General features: G+C 44.6%; 1 protein-coding gene across 1 annotated transcript in view; it reads right to left on the reverse strand.

The window, feature by feature from the left end:
• Positions 1 to 20,441, reverse strand: part of ZNF862 (zinc finger protein 862) — a 46,201-nt gene extending 25,760 nt beyond the window's left edge. The window contains exons 1-6 of the mRNA XM_064289554.1: positions 20,310 to 20,441; positions 14,955 to 15,069; positions 13,444 to 13,548; positions 11,558 to 11,847; positions 9,979 to 10,655; positions 8,507 to 8,663 (exon numbers count right to left, since the gene is read on the reverse strand). Coding sequence (XP_064145624.1) covers positions 8,507 to 8,663; positions 9,979 to 10,644 — 823 coding nt within the window. The 5' untranslated portion in view covers positions 10,645 to 10,655; positions 11,558 to 11,847; positions 13,444 to 13,548; positions 14,955 to 15,069; positions 20,310 to 20,441. The remainder of the gene's footprint in view (positions 1 to 8,506; positions 8,664 to 9,978; positions 10,656 to 11,557; positions 11,848 to 13,443; positions 13,549 to 14,954; positions 15,070 to 20,309) is intronic.
• Positions 20,442 to 22,977: the final 2,536 nt, after the last annotated feature.

Below are 22,977 nucleotides of genomic sequence, written 5' to 3' on the forward strand. Positions count from 1 at the left end.
ACAATTTATTTACCCATTCATCCGTTGATGGACACCTTGGTTGCTTCCAACTTTTTGCTATTGTAAACAGAGCTGCAATAAACATGGGTGTGCATGTATCTGTTTGTATGAAGGCTCTTATTTCTCTAGGGTATATTTCCAGGAGTGGGATTTCTGGGTTGTCTGGTAGTTCTATTTCTAACTGTTTAAGATAATGCCAGATAGATTTCCAAAGTGGTTGTACCATTTTACATTCCCACCAGCAGTGTATAAGAGTTTCAATCTCTCCGCAGCCTCTCCAACATTTATTATTTTGTGTTTTTTGGATTAATGCCAGCCTTGCTGGTGTGAGATGGAATCTCATCGTAGTTTTAATTTGCATTTCTCTAATGGCTAATGATCGTGAGCATTTTCTCATGTATCTGTTGACTGCCTGAATATCTTCTTTAGTGAAATGTGTGTTCATATCCTTTGCCCACTTTTTGATTGGGTTGTTTGTCTTTTTGTGGTTGAGTTTTGACAGAATCATGTAGATTTTAGAGATCAGGCGCTGGTCTGAGATATCATAGCTGAAAATTCTTTCCCAGTCTGTAGGTGGTCTTTTTACTCTTTTGGTGAAGTCTTTAGATGAGCATAGGTGTTTGATTTTTAGGAGCTCCCAGTTATCGGGTTTCTCTTCGTCATTTTTGGTAATGTTTTGTATTCTGTTTATACCTTGTATTAGGGCTCCTAGGGTTGTCCCAATTTTTTCTTCCATGATCTTTATCGTTTTAGTCTTTATGTTTAGGTCTTTGATCCACTTGGAGTTAGTTTTTGTGCATGGTGTGAGGTATGGGTCCTGTTTCATTTTTTTGCAAATGGATATCCAGTTATGCCAGCACCATTTGTTAAAAAGGCTATCTTTTCCCCAGTTAATTGACACTGGTCCTTTGTCAAATATCAGCTGCTCATACGTGGATGGATCTATGTCTGGGTTCTCAATTCTGTTCCATTGGTCTATGTGTCTGTTGTTGTACCAATACCAGGCTGTTTTGACTACTGTGGCTGTATAATAGGTTCTGAAGTCAGGTAAGGTGAGGCCTCCCACTTTCTTCTTCTTTTTCAGTAGTGCTTTGCTTATCCGGGGCTTCTTTCCCTTCCATATGAAATTGGTGATTTGTTTCTCTATCCCCTTAAAATATGACATTGGAATTTGGATAGGAAGTGCGTTAAATGTATAGATGGCTTTTGGTAGAATAGACATTTTTACTATGTTAAGTCTTCCTATCCATGAGCAGGGTATGTTTTTCCACTTAAGTATGTCCTTTTGAATTTCTTGTAGTAGAGCTTTGTAGTTTTCTTTATATAGGTCTTTTACATCCTTGGTAAGATTTATTCCTAAGTATCTTATCTTCTTGGGGGCTACTGTGAATGGTATTGATTTGGTTATTTCCTCTTCGGTGTTCTTTTTGTTGATGTAGAGGAATCCAAGTGATTTTTGTATGTTTATTTTATAACCTGAGACTCTGCCAAACTCTTCTATTAGTTTCAGTAGTTTTCTGGAGGATTCCTTAGGGTTTTCTGTGTATATAATCATGTCATCTGCAAATAGTGATAACTTTACTTCTTCCTTGCCAATCCGGATACCTTTTATTTCTTTGTCTAGCCTGATTGCCCTGGCTAAGACTTCCAACACGATGTTGAATAAGAGCGGTGATAAAGGGCATCCTTGTCTGGTTCCCGTTCTCAAGGGAAATGCTTTCAGGTTCTCTCCATTTAGAGTGATATTGGCTGTTGGCTTTGCATAGATGCCCTTTATTATGTTGAGGAATTTTCCGTCAATTCCTATTTTGGTAAGAGTTTTTATCATGAATGGGTGTTGGACTTTGTCAAATGCCTTTTCTGCATCAATTGATAAGATCATGTGGTTTTTGTCTTTTGTTTTATTTATGTGATGGATTACATTAATGGTTTTTCTGATATTAAACCAGCCTTGCATACCTGGTATAAATCCCACTTGATCAGGGTGAATTATTTTTTTGATGGCCTGCACCACCTTTTATCTCTTAAAAGATAAAAGGAAAGAGAAGCAAGCAGAGTTGGGGACCTCATACTACCCAGAAAGAAGCACCGGGAGCAGAGCGTGTTCTTTGGACCTGGAGTCCCTGCGCCTGAGATGCTCCCAGACCAATGGAAGACTGATGACAAGGACCTTCCTCCAGAGCTGAGAGAGAGAGAGACAGAGACAGAGAGACAGACAGAGAGACAGAGAGATCCTTCCCCTGGAGTCAGCGCCCTGAATCTAAGGTGCTTTTACATCGGCAACCGCAGACTCACCACTTATTTTCATATTATATGCAAAAAACATCGTTTGAAATGCTTGAATCACCCAGAGCTAGCACTAAACTCGATATTATAGTCTGATCCTCCTTTTTCTTTAAGCATCTTGAACAAGATATGTGCCTTGCAGTGATCATCAATTTGCTGAGAGGGATTGGCTTTTGTGCTTGGTCCTCAATCCACGCCATTAGCGATTTCTCCATAGCTGACATAGGTCCCTCTCACATGTTCGTCAGCTTTGTAGCTTTCGGTGGAGTCAATTCTTTAGTAGCTTGGAGAATTTTTTCTTTGTTTTTGAGGGCTGTTGTGACTGTTGAGTGCAACATGCCTAAATCCGTGAAATCCCATTCTCCAATTGGGATTTCTGAACTTTATTATCACCTTATGGAACCGTGGATGTGTATGCAGTTGGACGTTGCCCAAGCGTATGTTATCCAGCACGTGTTATTTAGAAACATGGAGACAAATTACTAGCAGAAACAGCTAAGAGATTTTGGGGAGGAGGATTGAGCAGCAGAGAGAGAAGGGATGGGAATTGCATTTTTCATTTTAAATCCTACTACAGCTACTTTGATGGATAAAACTAAGCACAATTATGAAGAAATATTTTTAAAGAAAACAAAAGAGGGAACCAAGGATCCCCAAATCCATTCTCCTCCGTGTAATCTCCCGTTGTGGGTTTTTTGAGTGCAGCTCCACACTGGCCCCAGAAGCCCTGTACCCCACAGGACCTCCCTGATGCTGTGGCCTGAGTATTGTCAAAACCTCCTCCCTCTGTTCCCCTCAGAACAAGTGAGACAGAGCAAATTTTCAAAGACCTTTCTATGCCTTAATAGTAGAAAAGTATTAAGGGGATATAGCTATAGCAAGGGCATACACACACACGCACAGACACCTACAATCCACAAAAACATTTGTCTTACGAAGTGCAGATTTCTGATTTGTCCATGATATCATCCCAAGGTGGGCAGGCTCAAGCCCACAATATAAGTTCTGAGATGGCCCACTCTGGCCCCTTGCCTTCATTTCTCTCCCTCGTTCCTGTTCTGCTCCCCCACTTGGAGGCCATTATCACATGATCTGCCACACAGGAATGGGGACTCCTAGGGTTACCCACACGCTCCCTATAGTGGAATGTCCATTTCTGTTACTGAAAAATATGAGTTTCTTAACAGCTGAATGTAACTGAGTTTTTCAGATGCTTCTTTTGGGGAAACAAGAGACCTCATCAGATATGGCCAAAGTCTGGACCCAGAGTCTAAAATATTGGAATAAAAGAATAGCCACAAACTCTGAGGAGCAGGAAATAAAATAGTTCTAAACGAGCAAGTCCACAAAAGGCTGAAATACGAAAGCATAGAACAAAACAAAACACTTTCCTCTTTTCTCCAACATCGAAATTATTGGCCTCTACAAGCTCAGCAATACGGACAAAACGGCTGGCCAAGCTAAGAAGGGCCTAAGGGGTTAGGGTATACAACCTGGAAAAGTACATCTGCTGAAGCACTTCAGTGACTAGGCAATTTAACCACTAAACACTGACAAAATCAAGTATTAAATTCACTGTATCAAGTTGAGACTGTCTTTTAAAAAGAAATAGAGAATTAAAAACTTAAAATAACAAGTCTACCCATCGTAAACTCTAAGAAGAAGCAACGGCAGAGCAAGTAAGCGGCAGAAGCTGCGCTGCATGGAGACTGGCCGCTGAGCGGAGCCTGGTTACTGCACCTGGCCCCACAGCCTGGTCACTGCACCTGGCCCCCACAGCCTGGCCACGGCCCCTGACCCCCACAGCCTGGCCACGGCCCCTGACCCCACGGGTAGGCCCCGGCCCCTCTCTCCACCCGGGTCCTCAGTGAGGTGGTGAGAAATGAGAATGGCCTAGGAGCCTGGCCAAGGAACCTGGCCCCCACAGGCCGCCCCCGGCCCCTCTCTCCACCTGGCCCCCACAGGCCGCCCCCGGCCCCTCTCTCCGCCCGGGTCCTCAGGGAGGTGGTGAGAAATGAGAAGGGCCTGAACAGAAGGCCTGGAAGAACACAGACCCAACTATCAGCCCCTGTGCAGTGGGACTGAAGAAGAGGAGGAACAGGTGTGGAGATTTTTTTTTTTAAACTTTATCCTTACACTATTTGAATTTTTAAACAGCCTTACATGTGGCAGGTATCATTATTATTTTAATAGCATACGGCTAGCACAAGTCTTGAAAAGAAAAAGAAAGGAGACCACTCAGTAATAATACGATAAATATAAAGCAGGAATTCTATCCAAGCCAAGGACATGCTCGATGGGCAGAAGGGAAAAACTCCGTTTAGCCATTTACTGGCTAAATGACTTAGATTCTGGGCTGGTTTCCTCATCTGCAAATAAAAACAAAGCTACCTGGCAGGTTTGGCTTAAAGGTTAAAAAGCGCAGATGTAGAACACTCAACAGACACTCAGGAGATAGTCTGTGAACAGCGAAGCCACTGTTACCATTTCCAGATATAAAAACTAAAAAAGACAGACAGAAGATTCCTCTAACACCTAGTATGAGCAGATCACAGTATTTTAAGATAAAATATAATAGGAGTTTTTTTTTTTTTAAGGCTAATAGAACTTTTCTTGGGTGCAAAAATTATGATTGAGGTTTTCATTTTCAAAAACTGAGTTCACTCCAAGGAGTTCTACTTGCAAAAAAAAATAAGATAATGCAAAATAATATTTGCTTTTCAACTCTTAAAGCATTTGCCTCAGGGGGATAAAGTATGGAAGATAAAAAAACTAGACAAAGCAAAAATAAATTCAGAGAATCAAAGCTATATTTCAGCACTGGTTTATATCCCAGTAATTGGCTTGATGCCCTTTAAAAGGTCACTGGGCATACAAACCGTTCACGTTAGGTCCAGGTTATATTCTCAAGGCTCCTTAAAATTCTTTTATATCTCAAATGTAAAAATTTCTTTAAATTGAGGGACAGTTAAAGGATAATAGCAAGAGAGCTAGTTAAAGTACTGAGAAGAAATCACACACATGCAATTCTGTTTCTAGACACCGGGGTCCATGTTAATCCCACAGACAGTTGACAGGACAAGCTCCATCCTCTATACAGCCTTCCCTGATTCTTTCCTGATTCTTTTTTTTTTTTTTTTAATCCAAACAAAACTTAATCAAAACTGAGCTGTATTTTAATTTACCCTGGTTAGCTAAGGTTTCCCCACTTCCTAATTTATGTAAACTAAAAAGAAAATAATAAAATGTTTATACCATGTTCTGTCAAAACACAAAACTTCAGCAAGTTTTAAGCTGAACAATCCAAGTCAGTCATAGATGCTGGAGTAGCATCATTTCCGTGCTGACTGTCCTCACTGTCACCGTGGCCACCCACACAGGCTCCAGACGTGAAAGTGTGTTAGGGCTGGTAAGAACCTTAAAGAAGAAAACTCAGGTGCATAGGCAAGTGTATATGTACCTTTTAAGATTGATTCCCCCTTCTTCTTCACCCTTAAACACAGTAGGTGGTACCGATGCTCTATGAATACACACTTCTTAAAGGTGTCCTGGACCTGATTATAAATCTCTTGTTACCAGAAAAAATTTCTGAAGGTTTGGGGAGTCATTTAAAAGTTAAGAACAATGAAAAATAAATACATAAATCAAAACTATTTAAAAACATATCTTGGTTACACACTAAAGGACAGCGTAAGCAAGGATATGACATAAATTAGTCATAAACGTTCCCACGTTTAGTCTGTAGACATCATGAGGCAGACGGCTGCTGAAATTCCAGTTTACACAGCATCTGTTCAGTGAGATTTCTGTTACATTTACATGTCAGTCCAATATATAAATAAGCAAAAGATTTTAAGATGCAAAGTTGTAAATCGAACACTTATGCTCATCAAAAGACTTCACCAAAAGAGTAAAAAAACAACTTACAGACTGGAAAAAAATTTTTGAATACGACATATCCGATTCGAGTCTAATCTCTAAAATCTACAAGATACTGCAAAACCTCAACAATAAAAAGACAAATAACCAAATTAAAAAATTGGCAAAGGATATGAACAGGTACTTCACCACAGAAGCCATTCAGGTGGCTAACAGATACCTGAGGAAATGCTCACGATCGTTAGCCATTAGAGAAACTGACCTGGCACTTCCTTAAAAAGCTAGAAGTACCATACGATCCAGCAATCCCACTCCTCTGAATATATCCTCGAGAAATAAGAGCCATCACACGACTAGACATATGCACGCCCATGTTCACTGCAGCACTGTTCACAATAGCAAAAGGATGGAAACAACCTCGGTGCCCGTTAACAGATGAACAGATAGACAAATTATGGTATATACACACAACGGAATACCACACAGTGATAAAGAACAATGAGGAATATGCAAAACATCTCATAACATGGAGGAATCTGGAAGGCACTGTGCTGAGTGAAATCAGTCAATCGCAAAAGGACAAATATTGTATGAATATTACAACTGTTTTAAGAACCCAAAAAAAGGTTTAAACACAGAAGAAAACATTCTTTGATGGTTATGAGGATGGGGAGGGAGGGAGAAGGGAATTCACTAACTAGAGAGTAGACACGAATTAGGTGAAGGGATGGACAACACACAATACAGGGGAAGTCAGCGCAACTGGCCTAAACCAAAAGCTAAGAAGTTTCCTGAACACAACCAAACACTTCGAGGGACAGAGCAGCAGGGGCAGGGGTCTGGGGGACCAGTTTCAGGGGACATCTACATCAACTGAAATAATAAAGTTCATTAAGAAAATATTCCGCATCCCACTTTGGTGAGTGGCATCTGGGGTCTTAAAAGCTTTCAAGCAGCCAACTAAAATGCATCAATTGATCCCAACCAACCTGGAGCAAAGGAGAATGAAGAACACCAAGGACACAAGGAAAATATTAGCCCAAGAGACAAAAGGGCCACATAAACCAGAGACTCCATCAGCCTGAGACCAGAAGAATCAGATGGTGTCCAGCTACCACCAATGTCTGCCCTGACAGGGAACACAACAGAGAGTCCCTGATGGAGCAGGAGAAAAATGTGGCATAGAACTCAAATTCACGTAAAAACACCAGGCTTAATGGTCTGACTGAGACTAGAGGAACCCCTGAAGACATGGCCTCCAGACTCTCTGTTAACCCAGGACTAAAACCATTCCCGAAGCCAACTGTTCAAAGAAGACTGGACTATAAAACATAAAATAATACTTGTGAAGAGTGTGCTTCTTAGTTCAAGCAGATACATGAGGCTAAATGGGCAGCTCCTGTCTGGAGGTGGGATGAGAAGGCAGAAAGGGATAGGAGCTGGTTGGATGGACACAGGAAACCTGGGGTGGAAAGGCGGGGTGTGCTGTCACATTATAGAGATTGCAACTGGGGTCACATAACAATATGTGTATAAATTTTTGTATGAGAAATTAACTTGAGCTATAAACTTTCACCTGAAGCACAAATTAAAAAAAAAAAAAAAAGGTGAAAGCTGTCTTTCCATCTTGATAAAAGAGCTGATGCTGTGTGAGAACCACAGGTATCTGAGAGTAAAGGGTTAAAGAGAAGAAACAGATGCAGGAGATGAGAGTGTCATTCTGAGGTGACAGAAACCATCCCCTTCGTAATTCTCTAGTGTCCAAAACCAGTGACACCATACCAAGACCCCCGGCAGACACAGCAGCCTCGGCCAGAACTGCACAGGGTGGAGGGCCTATCGCCTAGGCCCCTTCCTTCCTCAGTCTTTGTGGATGCTGGCCCCACCCTCGGTCATGTCTAGATACTTCTTGTCCACCTGGTTTTAAACGCAGCTAAAACCTTTTGGACTCTATAAACCCTCCTGATCCCTCCCTCCCATCCCCATCAAGATGAAATCACCCTTCTTCTATATTTCCAGGGTACTTTTTCAGCCTCTTGTATAGTACTTTTGCTATTTTATAATTTTTTTTTAAAGTACCTGTCTCTCCCCAGACCTACTAGCCCCTTGAAAGCAGAGGCCTTGCCACATTGTGCCATCTGGCACTTGGTAGGCACTCAATACGTGTTTGGTGGAAGATGGATAGATGGACAGGGATAAAAGAGAGCATCCTAAAGCAGGCAGAGGCCTGAGGTATACAAGGTACGCTAACTCTGCTTTTGAGTGGGAGAGGGCGGAAATGGGAGGATGACCAGCAGCCACAGCTGCCATGTGGGGGGACAGACGTCCCGTGAATCTTTACCCAGTGATGCCAACAGCTCATAATTCATCCACATCACGCCTCTGTACAGTTCCTTCTGCCGCTTGTCTAGCAAGCCCCACTCCTCCCGGGTGAAATACACCGCCACATCCTCAAACACCACGGGAACCTCCTCAAAGAGCCCCTCTTCAGAATCGTCCTGCAACAAAGAGCATCAGTCACTCAGTGCAACACCCAGGGGTCCTCCTCAGCCATGTCACCAAGAGGCCTAGATGTGCTCTGAGAAATCAACTTATCCATCTAAAGTCAACGAACCAAGTTCATGAGGCCCAGAATTAGCAGGTGAAAACCAAATGCATCTCAGGAAGACACTGGAGCCGCCTGGGAGGAAGTAACACACATGGAATACACAGGTGTCTCGGGAGGTCACATGGCTGCACCTTTCTCCTACAGTCCTACGAGGGGTGCCTGCTGCTCAACCACAACGCAAAGGTGACTATCTGCCTCTAGAATCTCCTGCTAAGGCTTCCAAACAGGGTAGGAAGGAAGAAGTAGTCAGAAAGAACAGTCCTTAAATTCAGTAATAAAAGGTTAGAACTGTTTATTAGCCAGCTTCTCATACTTTAAAATAGCAGGTATGTGTCATTTTTCTGGAAAAATTTCAGCTTACTAACGTTAGGTGGTCCCTTATGTTAGGTATGAGAAATCTCTCAGCTATTCTAATTGGAATCCTGGAGGGGGTACTAAAAATGATTTGTAAGGTGTAAATTCTGACTCACACGGAATAGTTGAGAAATGGGGAAGGTTCAAAAATTCCAGTTACTATAGCTTCCTTACAGGCTAGCTTCTCAAATAACTAAAAAATTATAAAGCAAACCTACAGAGAAACTTGCCTGTCAGGACTCAACAGTGCTGCGGGGTGTGCAAGAAGGCGCTGGAGCAGCAGTGAGGGTGCTGACAGCAGGTCCTGGGCTCACCACAGAGCTCTGGGCTCTGGACAGGTCACTCTCCCCCAGTCCTGATTTTCTTCCCACAAGATGGGCCCTACAACACTTGCTCTACCGGCATTACAGCAGCATTAGAAACGTTACGTAAAACGGTGCGGTTGAGAAATCTCTGCAGTGTTTAAAAGTACTACATGATTGCAAAGTTAAAGTTAATATTAAAAAAAAAAACCTTATTTAGGATAAAAAGCATCTGGCTATTTGAGCTCTGTGGTTGTTTTCAATCTGGACAATGATTACTGTTCTGTTCTCAGGTGTTCCCTTTGTACCGGAGGTTAGAATGCTCTGTCCTGCAAATGATGTTTTCTTATCTGCAAAAAGGAGATGATAATAACAGGGCTGTTGTCTTAATAACACATGTAAAGCACTTAAAACAATGCCTAGTACCTAATTAGCATGTTAGCTTAAGATAACATTACAGCGTTACAACGCAGTCATTGTGATATGAGGTATGCTCTTCTCAGCATGAGTCCTTCCTTTAAAAGACAGCAGCCATTATAAACATATTACCTGACTGAAGGGTTCAGCAGAGTCATCAAATAAAACGTTAATGTTTGAGGACGTGTGGATGTCATCAGTGATTTCTTTTTGCCTCAACTCTGAGACGCAATCTAGATACAATGCAGGGTCCCTCAGCTCAGCTCTAGAGCTTGGCAAGAGCCTGGCTACATCGTCATAGTCTCCCAGAGGCCCGGGAGGGTATGATGTAGGACAGTCTACAGGGAAGAGGTGTGCTGAGCTGGTGAGCACCTCTCCAGGTGTGTCTGCGATGCTCTGGAGATGTGCTTCCCACGGGGGGTCCCTTGCAGCCAAGGCATTAACACAAAACAGGTGAGCTTTGCTCTTGGCGTGGTATTTGAGAGTCTCCACCTTGAAAGGTCCTGTATAACCTTCTATTAACCTTGACCGTTTCTCCCTGACACATGGGTATTCTCGGCAAACAGAGCAAAACAGAGCCGTCCGCTCCTCATTCATGACCAGCCACGGAAACTGCGCAAACCACGACTTCTGGATAGACCGCGGCTTCGCTGGCCGTTGGCGTTTTCCTGTGCAATGGACCTCCATGTCGCCACCCTCTGCACGCAAGTGGGAAAGATGGGCTTTCTTTTGGGGCGGCAGGCACAGTCCAGGCTCTCGGGCTGCTTCCGGCACATCTATTTCTTCCATGCGGCCCATCTTGTCTTTTCCTTTAGAGAAAAGGGGCAAATGGAGTTAGAGCCATTGCAACACATGGAGGCCCTCAGGCATATCCGGTAGGAAAGCCGCAAATCACACAGTCAAAAGTGACACGGCGTCTACTCAAACGCTCCCCTTTCAGTCTCCCCAGCCTACCAGGCCCACCTTACCCAATCCAGCAAAGAACCAAATGGGCTTTAAGCAAATCTTTTTTTTTTTTCCTTTCTTTTAATTTCAAGGACAGGCACACCAGACAAGAGGAGGTCTTTGCACTTTGATCTGTGCAACCTAAGATAGTGGCACAAACTTCGGGGGGTTCAAAACTTACTTGTGGATGAGAACATGGAAGCAATACAACACAGGACTAAAAAAGGTATGAAGCCACATAACATAACTCCTTACTCCGCAGGAATCCCCTTCTCTAGATCCTGAAGAGGTACCTGCATTTTGCTTAAGTCCCTTCAGGGAAAGAGCTACCTATCTCCCAGGGTGGAGTCTGGTCCCTAGATCATTTCCTTCAACTGCAATCCACCCTTTAGTAACTTCCACCCGCTGACTCTGATCCAGCCTTCATGAGAAACAAGTCTAACCCCTCTCTCACACCATAGCCTTCAAAGAGGTGAAAACTCTCATGCCCTCTCTGGGAGTTTTTCTTCTTCAGGCTAAACTTGAAGTTTCTTTATTCACTCCTTTGTTGGAATTCAGCTCACACAACTCGATTTAGCTCTTTGGGGTTCCTCCTTATGCATCAACATAAGTTCAGATGCCCAGAGATCAAGGACTCATTATTTGCTATAGGTTAGTAGGCCAGTCTACAAAATTGTAACCAACCTCAAGAGCACAAAGCTGTTAATAAAAGGGCATTAGACTCAAAATTAAGTGCCGAGCAAAGAAAAACAAAACAAATGAATACCTGTGATACTTTAGAGTTACAAAGACATCTGAGGCTCCTGTGGTCCGTCTGGGATAGATTCCAAAGGAGAGCAAGGCTCTGTGACTCACTTTACGTAAGTTCTTGCTCCTTCACCTCACTTCTCTCCCACAGCAGGTGCTGGGCTGTCTCAGTCATCTTACACAATGGCAGGTGTCCCCGGCCCGGCTCTAGCTAAGCCAATCCCTCATCAAGAGAAGCTTTTCCAAGGAGAACTTGGCAGACAGCTATCCATTCGTTCATTCATTCCTACAGAACTACTAGTCCAGGTGCTGGGAATGCAGAACAAATGAGACACAGTCATGACCTCATCTGACGCCACAACCACGTCACGGTGCGCTCCCGGTGCGCGACGCCGCAACCACGTCACGGTACGCTCCCGGTGCGCGACGCCGCAACCACGTCACGGTACGTTCACAGTACGTAACACCACAACCACATCACACTACGTTCACAATACGTAACGCCACAACCGTATCACACTACGTTCACAGTATGTGATGCCACAACCACATCACAGTACATTCACAGTACGTGACGCCACAACCACGTCATGGTACGTTCACAGTACATAACTCCACAGCCATATCACGGTACGTTCACAGTACGTAACGCCACAACCACATCACGGTACGTTCACAGTACGTAACGCCACAACCACATCACGGTACGTTCACAGTACGTAACGCCACAACCATATCACGGTACGTTCACAGTACGTAACGCCACAACCATATCACGGTACGTTCACAGTACGTAACGCCACAACCATATCACAGTACGTTCACAGTACGTAACGCCACAACCATATCACAGTACGTTCACAGTACGTAACGCCACAACCATATCACAGTACGTTCACAGTACGTAACGCCACAACCACATCACGGTACGTTCACAGTACGTAACGCCACAACCACATCACGGTACGCTCACAGTACGTAACGCCACAACCACATCACGGTACGCTCACAGTACGTAACGCCACAACCACATCACGGTACGTTCACAGTACGTAACGCCACAACCACATCACGGTACGCTCACAGTACGTAACGCCACAACCACATCACGGTACGCTCACAGTACGTAACGCCACAACCACATCACGGTACGCTCACAGTACGTAACGCCACAACCACATCACAGTACGTTCACAGTACGTAATGCCACAACCACATCACGGTACGCTCACAGTACGTAACGCCACAACCATATCACGGTACGTTCACAGTACGTAACGCCACAACCATATCACAGTACGTTCACAGTACGTAACGCCACAACCATATCACAGTACGTTCACAGTACGTAACGCCACAACCACATCACAGTACGTTCACAGTACGTAACGCCGCAACCACGTCACGGTACGTTCACAGTACGTAACACCACAACCACATCACACTACGTTCACAGTACGTAACGCCACAACCGTATCACACTACGTTCACAGTATGTGATGCCACAACCACATCACAGTACATTCACAGTACGTAACGCCACAACCATATCACGGTACGTTCACAGTACGTAATGCCACAACCACATCACGGTACGCTCACAGTACGTAACGCCACAACCATATCACAGTACGTTCACAGTACGTAACGCCACAACCATATCACAGTACGTTCACAGTACGTAATTATAGATAAGTGTATAATCTTAGGTGGAGATAAAATAAAGGGAGTTAAGAAGCTGGAGAAGGATGGTAGGGAGGTATGTGTATTTTCAGTAAGGTGACAGCTGGGGGAAGAATCGCACTAGTTGAGCTAGCTGGGAGAGAATGAGACAGGAGTCCTGGTGCCCAGCTTCCCAGCTGGCTCTCCAGCTAAGCCCCTCCTCCCATGCAGGTCCACACTTACTTGAGCGATGGTTCTGGAGACTCCTCTGTCCCTGAATATTTCCAAGCCATGGCTCTGCCCCTTGCTCAAGTTTACAGAATAGCTCTGGGTTGGCAATTGTCAGTCCTGCTCCAGGAACAGAGAAGAACACTATGAGGTCCTGGCTCCAGGTCACAACATCAAAGAAAAATCTGTCTGTCACACCCTCAACGAATTGTAAGGTAACGGGTTAAAGGTGAGAGAAGGAATCTCAACGGTTTAGAGCAGTAGTTTAGAAACTCAGCTACCCATGAGGTCCCTAAGAGCAGGAAGACCTGGTGAAAACAATGAAGGGCACAGTAAGAGGCTCTGTGCCCCTCTTCAAGACTAAAAAGGTACGAATACTGTTGGTTCAGAACAGAGGCTCCCAAACTCAAATGCTTGGAGGAGCCAGACAGGTAGGCAACATACAAGGCTGGGGGAGAGGAAACTAAAACTGAGGCACTTAGGCCTGTGTAAGGGGCCACGGTGACCACCTAAACGCGGGCTCAGCACTGCCAGGTCTCCCCACTATTCGACAGACACCAGGAATCCATATTTTTTTATGTGAAAACTCCCAGTGTTTAAATAGTGACAATTTATTCAAATATTTTTAAGAAGCCAAACAAAACCAGTGAAAAAATAAATAAATGAACAAATAAATCTGTGGACCAAATCTGGCTCCTAAGCTGCCCTGTGCAACTTCTGGTTTAGAAGAACCAGTGATTTTCAGGTCTTTTTCATCAGGCACAGGAAGAAGACCCAAACCAGCTACAGCCACTCCACCCACAAACAGCTGAGATTGTTGCTCCCAAGACCCTAGACAGTGATCAGGAAGAAAACTGAAAACAAAAGCACGGTAGATACTCATCAAATTCAAATCCAAAAATAGTACACATACATGTACCTACTTCTGAGATACAATTCCTTCTGTGCTTGGTTCAGAAAGTCTACCCATATAAGCCGAGAGAAAAGGATTCAGAAAAATAGAACAGATTAAAAATACCTACATTTGTTTAAAAAAAAAAAAAAGTTTCTAATCTCATTATATCTCCACAACAACCCTATGAAGAAGGAAACTGGGCCTTAAAAAGGGCTTGGCTAAAGTCAAACGAGTATTAAAAATGAGATTGAGTCCAGATTTCCAAACTCCACATCTGATGCTCTTCCTACCACAGCTAACTGCCTCTGGTACTCTTCAGGTACCTGAAACAGAATTCACTCCACTTCCTAGAGCCACAGGCAGGGGCTTCTCACTTGGTACCCTGACACATCCTGAGGCATCCAGGAGACAGAGCTCAAGGTCTAGACTTGACATGCTGGATTTCCCCACCTCTCTTGGTCAATTTATAGGGAAGAAAAGAAAGAACAGTGTATGAATTCATGTGCATAGGTCAGATATGGGGTTGAGCAAACAGGTAGTGCCAAGATGCCTGGAAAAAAGATAGGGTCCCAGGAAATTCTCACTATGTCCTGGCCTGGCTAAGATTCGCAGTGGTAGGGAGTGAACATACCCAGTGGTGCCACTAGCTTGTCAGAACCCCAGATCTCCATCTGCTGCTGCCGACTTAGCAGCATCCACTCTTCCTGAAGTAAATACACTGTGATGTCATCAAATGTCACAGGAGCCTGAAAGGAAAAACACCACCTTCTAAGCACCAACATTTCCCACAGGTGTGTTTTCCACACTAGTGTTCACAACTGCCTGAAGGCACCCATATTTAAGGAATATATCAGAATTGGGGGGTCAATCTACATACATAACCCCTACATCCCATCTCTCTTGCCCCTGGGTGCAAATCACAGTGTGAAAGAGACTCATTCTTCTGGTAAGTGCTACATACTGAAGCAAAATAGTCACAAAGAAGGCTGACAACCAGTGTTCAAGACTTTCATAATCCTTTCCCTGTGTGTTTTCAAGTGTCTTCCCACCTGACCCACTACTTCTCGGACAGTGCCTTCAGTCACAATTTGTAACACCTTCTTTTGCATAATCTTGAACATGGTAAACTGTCATCTATGAGGATGTACCCGTTTCTAGAAATAGTCAGAAGCCATTTAGAGCTGTGTCTGTGGATGAAGTCAATGATCAAATAGGTAAAGCTTTAGAGCTGAGAACTACTAAAATAAAGGGGGCAAAAAAGGAGGGAGAGGTTTCAGAAAACCCTTTGGGGAGTTCTGGATCAAGATGGCAGATTGAACAAGTACATTGCTCCCTCCCAAGAATTTAAAAGATCTCTCCAAAACAACCCAAAAATCCCAAAACAAAAAACCCACAATAACGGGGAGCACAAGAGAGGAGACAACAAAAACACAATTTTGAAAAATGCAAAAAGCAGATAATGAGTAGTAACTGAGCCTATCCAAGAAAATGAGATCCCAACCTAGCTGTGGGCAAAGCTGAGAAACAACCCAATTTATACCACTCAGTCCTCAAAAGGCTCAGGATCTGGCAGCACCAGAAACCTCTGGCCTGGAGTGAAAGCAGATGGGCTAAAATAATAACTGGGGAAAGCTGCTCCCTAACAAATGCCTACCCAGCCCCCCTACAGGGAGGCTCCAAAGTGACAAGCCCCTACCTCGTGCTGAGAACTGCCAGCTAGATGTTAGGTCTTCTACTGATCAAACAACTGGACCACCAGACATCTGACAAAAGGTTCTAACAGGGGAGAGAGAGGCCAAAACAGACGGGCGCTAATGGAACTGAAAAAATGGAGGTATGGCAGGGAGAAGGAAACTTACAAAACAAAAAAAAACTATTATTAATAGTATCAGATAGTAAGATATTGCAGCCATAAAATAAAGTTATAAAAGAAATAACCAGAAAACGAAATAATCAAAAGACATTTCTCTGCTTATCCTTTTTAATTTTGTATCGTAAAAATCTATCGCCCAGTAAAAGAAATAAAATTATAAGCAAACAAATTCTTCACTCCAAAGAAAAACAGCGTTTTGGGAAATGGCAGCATCTTTGATGTTAAGTATAAACCCTTCAAAGTGACAAATCTGGAGGAACAATATTCATTTCCATTTATAAGTTGAGTATCTTTGAAATTGCTTTGTAACTTTATACTTAATAATTTCAGGCACATGAAATATGCATTCTAACTTCAATAGTAGAAGTTTTTTGAGAAAAACAGCATATACAACTCCTATTAGTTGCTACTGAATTGTAAATTTAAAAAATAATTTTGAGTATTTCTCTTATGATGAGTGAATACATATTCACTGCAGATAAGTTAGACAAAAGAAATAAACAGAAAAAAAGGGGTTAAAACTACCCACAATCCCTCATTCAAAGAGAATTACTGTTAACATTTGGTATATAATCTTTCAGTCTTTTGTGTACATATATGTATAAATGAATAGTTTTTAAAAACAAAATTGGAATTGTACTGCCAAATGTGTATAATTTAAACAAATATTTGCTCTAAGAATGTATTCCTTAGCAAAATGTGATTGTATTTCCAAAAACCTACTGGAGGATGGGCTCCACTAAAACAAGGCAGTAAAACAGGAAAGGGGTACACACAAGATACAGCAAAAGAAGATCTAACAGGTAGATGGGGTAAAGAGAATCTCCAGAATGATAATGGATGGGAATCCCAGGGTAACTGCTGTAAACTAGGCCTAAAGGATTGGGACAGGTTAAACACTCTGTGACCAAGGACAAGGCAGGACTCCCTAGTTATACCCACCCTTTCCTCCAGAGTGAACAGGCAGGCATAATGAAAACCAGTGGACCCACTGCTTGGGCCTGTGAGCTCCACGATGATGAATACGGCTATGGCTGGATGCTAAGAGGTGTCTCCTGACAAGTGATTACACTAATATTGGTACCTCTCTTTGAACTAGTATCACGGCAAGAACCTTATGACTCAGGTTGAGTGCAATGTAAAGAAAACACGAATCTGCTTCAGTAATCTCTGGATGTTCCTGGAAGAAGTACAGTCAGATACTCCTTAGAAGAAAGGATGGCAAGATTGTCTCATGTACTTTGGACATGTTATCAGGAGGGACCAGTTCCTGGAGAAGGGCATCATGCCTGATAAAGCGGAGGGTCGGCAAAAAAGAGGAAAACCCTCAAGAGACAGACTGACACAGCGGCTGCAACAATGACCTCAAACACAGCAACAATTGTGAGGATGGCACAGGACCATGCAGCGTTTTGTTCCGTTGTACACAGTCACTGATTCGGAACCGACTTGATGGCACCTATCAACAACAACTGGATGTTCTATTTTAATAGTTCCTACTGTCTACAGGGTAAAACTCTAACTTCTCAGCTCAGCACCAAAGTCCCCCTCAATCAGAGTCTAACCTATCTTCTGAACCTCAGCTCAATTTCTTGCTCCACCTGGAATCTCTACTTCAACCAGGTAAGTGTAACTGCAACCACACAACATATTTTGTACCTTTCCTCCCTCTACACACTCAATCTTGAAATCCTCTGACTCCCCATTTCCCTCCACCTACTTATAGTCTACCAGGCTGATTCTGTAATATGATGATTTTGTATAGTGATAATGCCTGGGAAGAAAACAAATGAGGATAATGGAGTAAAGAGTAAAAGGAAGAGTCTTTGACCTCTACCCATTATTCTGCCAATGACTGGTAACATACCCGACACTCAATCCAATGGCCAATGGCCCAAGATTGCTTTTAGTTCACAAATGTCACTAAAAAGAAAAAAAACTCAAACCGTTGCTGTCAAGGTGATTCAATTCATAGTGACCCTATGGTAGAACTGCCCCATAGAGTTTCTAAGGAGCAGCTGGTGGATTCAAACTGCCAATCTTTTGGTTAGGAGCTGAGCTCTAAACCACTGTGCCACCGGGGCACCATATATCACTACATATTTTATCACTACATACCATCAGAGGAGGGCTCTATTAATAGACCAAGCCACTACCCCAAGTGGACTCCCAGTCTCCCACCTGGGAGTCAAAAACGAATATTCAGAATGCAGCCATTCCATCCAGGTCTTAATTACTGTCACTGACTTGCAACACATCTTACACCACTGGTTTGTTTTGCAATCACTTTATTCCACTATCTTTGGATAATGCTCTCATGTCCCAAGTCAGACAACTCATGCACCTGGGAAGGGTGAGAGCCCGCAATCAAGGGTGAAATTACTAGTCGCCAGGATTTACAATGAGCGGTTGGACCTAAAAGCGACATCAAATGTCTTCTCTACCTCCCAAAATGTTTGTATTTCTCTCCTCTTTCATTAAATGCTAAGAAAGCCTAGCACTGAACAGAACAGCTTGAAAATTGGTTTCAAATCATTCTCACAAGTAGAAAGGCCAAAGTTGGCAAATCTAATTCCAATTCTCAATGCCAGTTTTTTATAATCCTTCTTTCCCACTACATTTTGCTCCCCCTCATCCAAAATCAGATTCAACCTAATCTGGGGATATTACTGAGGATAAGGGACATTTTCTTTACTTTTCTATATCCCCCAGAGTGCTTAACATGAGGCTGGCACATAGTTCAACTTCTGTCTTTCTTTAGCTAGGTTCTGTTGAGCTTCATTGTCTCGGACTTTGAGTTTTGTAAGTTCTTTTGTTTGGATAATGCATCACTGTAGCTTGTGGCAGGGAAGGAGGATGGAAGCAAGGAATAATTTCCTTTGTAATTCAGAGTCCTTCCCAGTCTTTCTAGAAAAAACTACTGAATGAAAATCCTCTCACTATCCTTTCCCTCTTTCGTCTGTGGGCTACCCCTTCCAGGATTTTCCATATTATTTAAGTGAAACTGCATGAAGACTTCTTGAGGAAAGTTATTGTGTGCCCTGGAGTTACAGAGACCCTAGGACAGAGCAGAACTGCTCCACAGCATTTCCTAGGCTATAATCTTTACAGGAATCGATTGTGAGTGAGGTTTTTTCTCCCCCAGGCTAGCTGGTGAATTCCAACCACTGACCTCTCAGTTACCAGCCTTCTTGAGGAAAGTGGTCATTTCATATTTATCCTGGTACTTCCAGCATCTAGTTGGGTGTAAATCACAAGCCACAAAAGTTTATGAAATGAACAATTTGTTTTAAAAGGAGAGACTCAATAAGCACTCCAAAACGTTTGTTTAGGGAATTTACCTCTGTGCTAAAGAAGGAACAATCCTCAAGAACTGGCAACAAAAAACATCCAGAAAGATCTTAGACCCAAGAGGCAGGGCACTGTCTCCAAGTCACCGTGCCTACAACCATGTTGGTTGGCTAACACTGCCTCGGTGCTCTAGCAATCCTGTTAAATCCACTTAACCTCCAAGCACTTTCCACATTTTCGTCCAACTCAAAGCCTCTTGCCCAAAGCCTGAAGCAAATTTTTAGAATATGCATCTAAGCAACGGCCAGATATTCCATGAAGCTAGAAAGAGAAGTCGGCAAAAAATACGCCAGATGCCCTATTTTTCTTTTCAACCCTTTCTTGGGAAACGGGTAGACGGCAGGTCCAAGCCCTCACCCTGCCTCTCAGTTGTCCCTACCTCTTGGCTCCCGCTGGCGTCCTATCCAGCCTCAGAGCAGGCGGGGACTCTGCATTAAGCCCACAGCGGTGTGGGGAACAGGACGCACTCGCATCGTTACACTCAGCGCGGCACCCACCCCAGCATCTCGAGCGGCCACTCGCCACGGTGGGCGCGGCCGGCCGCGAGGATGCGCCAGGCGCCGAGCTGGTGTCTGCTCCGCCCTTGGCCGCTGCCCCGAGGCGGCCCCCGGGAGTGCGCAGACCGGCGGGCGAGCGGGCGAGTCCTTCCCTGCAAGGCCGGCTCATCTGAGGGGTCTCCGCCCGCACCGCGGCGGCTCTCTGGATCCCAGAGCGGGGATCGGGGGGACGGGAGTGGGCAGCCCAGGGCCTTTCCGGTCCTACCTTCCCCGACTCCCCGGGCTCCATGGCCCTGCTCTCGGCGGCCGTGCTGACCCCGCCACCGCCTCCAGGCCGCCCCCTCCGCCCGCGGCCCGGCCTGAGGATGGGGCCCCGGCGGGGAGGGCGCCCCGGCGGGCCCGGCGAGCCCGGCGAGCCACGGGAGCTTCGCGCCCTCGGTTGGGGGCGGTGGCGCCCACCGAGCTCTGGGGCGCGAGGCGGGATGGGCGGCGCGTCGGACGAGTAGCTTTACGGCATCCGCCCCGCCCCGACGTTCGCGGGGCCTCACGGGAAGCGTAGTCTGGCCTCGGTGAGCGGCTCAGAAACGGCGATTGGCTCCCGGAATTCGGGTCCCTGATTGGAGGCAGAGGCGCTCCCTTCCCGCCTTTCCTGCCTCGCCGGGCTCGAGGGAGTAACCGTGACCAAGCTCCCACAGCCCAGGCTTTGAGGGAGCGTCGAAGGCAGTGCTCTGATTGAGCAATGGGTTCCTTGTTCTTGTGTCTGCTCCCTGCATTTCTGGACTTCTGATGTCAACCTTGAGGGGTCCAGACGTTATGTAATTAGGAAAGACAAATCTTTTTTCTTACATTCATTCGAAAAGCGTCATTGGTTACCTACCATGTGCCAGACACTTTGCTGGCTTATGGGAAGAAAGAGCGGAATGAGATAAAGCCATTGTCCTTAAGGCATTCATACTTTATTGAGAAAAAAGACACAGAAATGGATAATTACAAAGTGAAGAGACAAATGCAATGACAGAGGTAAGCTCAAGACACTATTAGAGTACCTTAGAGTGAGGGTGGAGAGGTGTGGTGAAATCAGTGCCTTTATGTGGCCTTTTGCCTCGATTCTGTGGAAAACGCAACTTGAGAGATTTTTCCCCTAACCCATGAGAAGTTATCTTTGCCCTAGTTTCCTATCCAAGAGAGTTTGTTGCTTTTGTCCAGGTTGATTGACATTTGCTGGATAAGCTGTGAACAACTTGTTTAGTACTTTTTGTCTGGCCATGGGCTGCAGCCTGCCCTGTGATTAGTATGCACCTTGCAGTGATTGGTCAATAAAAAAAAAATACTTTCTTAAATGAAGTGACTATAGCCTAATATGCAAATGAAGTGTCTGTGGCCCACCAAGAGGGGATTGGTTAGTTCATGGCCCTGGTGGGAGGGCCATGCCCTGAAAACGATGAAGAGTTTGCTTATATATGCAGCCAACACCAGAGAGGTGGGCAGACGGTAGCAGAAGGAAGAAAGAAAAAAGACGCAGAGACAGAGGAGGCAAGGAACCTCCTGAAAGAGCTGTAACAGGTCAAGGGCTGTAACACTGAAGACAGTGAGAGGCCTTGCTGCAGAGTTGGTGGCAACAGGCCTGGAAGGGGCCCTGCAGCAGAGTCAGTGGTGTCAGCAGAAACATGCTGCTGGGAATGCAGCTAAAACACTGCTACACTGGCTATGAGCTGGGTCACTTAGCAGTGGAGGAACTGATGGCAGGGAGGCCGAAGGCAGAGAGGCCTGTCCTCAGGGGGCCGAGAAGAGGGCTGCAAGGCTGAGAGGGGGTGTACATGCAGAGAGAAGGGTCTGCTTGCTTGCACTCCAAGATAGCTGTCCTGCACTGAAGAAGGGAGGGGTGTGCTCTCCTCTTTGGAGGAGCCTTTCAGACTTTGCCTACGTGCTTCCTGATCCTGATCCTGAGTTGTAGCCTGTTGATCCTGATCCCAAGTCGTACACTGTTACTTCCTAAATAAACCACTTTAAGTATGGTCTGTGAGTTCTGTGTGGCCACTGCAACACATTATTGAACCCAGCACAGAAGTAGAGAGTGCCATGAGGAAGACAGCTGGTGTCAGAATTGGTAAAATGGTTGAAGAGTGCAAGTACGCCTGACCTCCATCTCATAGGGATCAGCCCTGGGCTGATCTTGATTCTCCCCCGCTGAAGTTAGACAGGTTCTGATGCTATTGCTACTACCCTTTTACAAAGGGGGAGATATGGTGATGGGTCAAGAATTTCCTGAGCAGGTGGTGCATGACCAGAATTAAACATATGGGTAGGAATTAACCAGGTTAAGGAGGGGAAGAGGAGTGTTACTAAGAAGGGCAACTGGACATAAGAAAAAGCATGAGCAGAGTCAGGCTGGTGAGAAATAGTGTGTGCAGGACATTGTGAAAGGCAGGAAGTGATGGGAAATGACACTGGAGAGATACACAGGGACTGGGTGTGGAAGGTATGCTACCTTAAGTAGGGAGTTTGAAATGGGTAAATTTGTACTTAGATTAATCCTACTGCAGAATACAGGATGAAAGTAAGTGGAAAAACACTAGAAGAAAAAAGACCAATAAGGAGATTTTGCAATTGTCTGAGAGATGATGGCTTGAAAGCAGTCAGTGGTGATGTACAGGAGAGAAGAGGACAAATTGAGAAGTGCTATATTTAGAAAGTGCCAAATGGATTTCCAAAGTGGTTGTACCATTTTACATTCCCACCAGCAGTGTATAAGTGTTCCAGTCTCTCCGCAACCTCTCCAACATTTACTATTTTGTGTTTTTTGGATTAATGTCAGCCTTATTGGAGTGGGAAACCCTGGTGGCATAGTGGTTAAGTGCTACAGCTGCTAAACAAAAAAGGTCGGCAGTTTGGATCCTCCAGGCGCTCCTGGGAAACTCTATGGCGCAGTTCTA

The sequence above is a fragment of the Loxodonta africana genome, chromosome 8, assembly GCF_030014295.1.
Source record: "Loxodonta africana isolate mLoxAfr1 chromosome 8, mLoxAfr1.hap2, whole genome shotgun sequence".
NCBI lineage: Eukaryota > Metazoa > Chordata > Mammalia > Proboscidea > Elephantidae > Loxodonta > Loxodonta africana.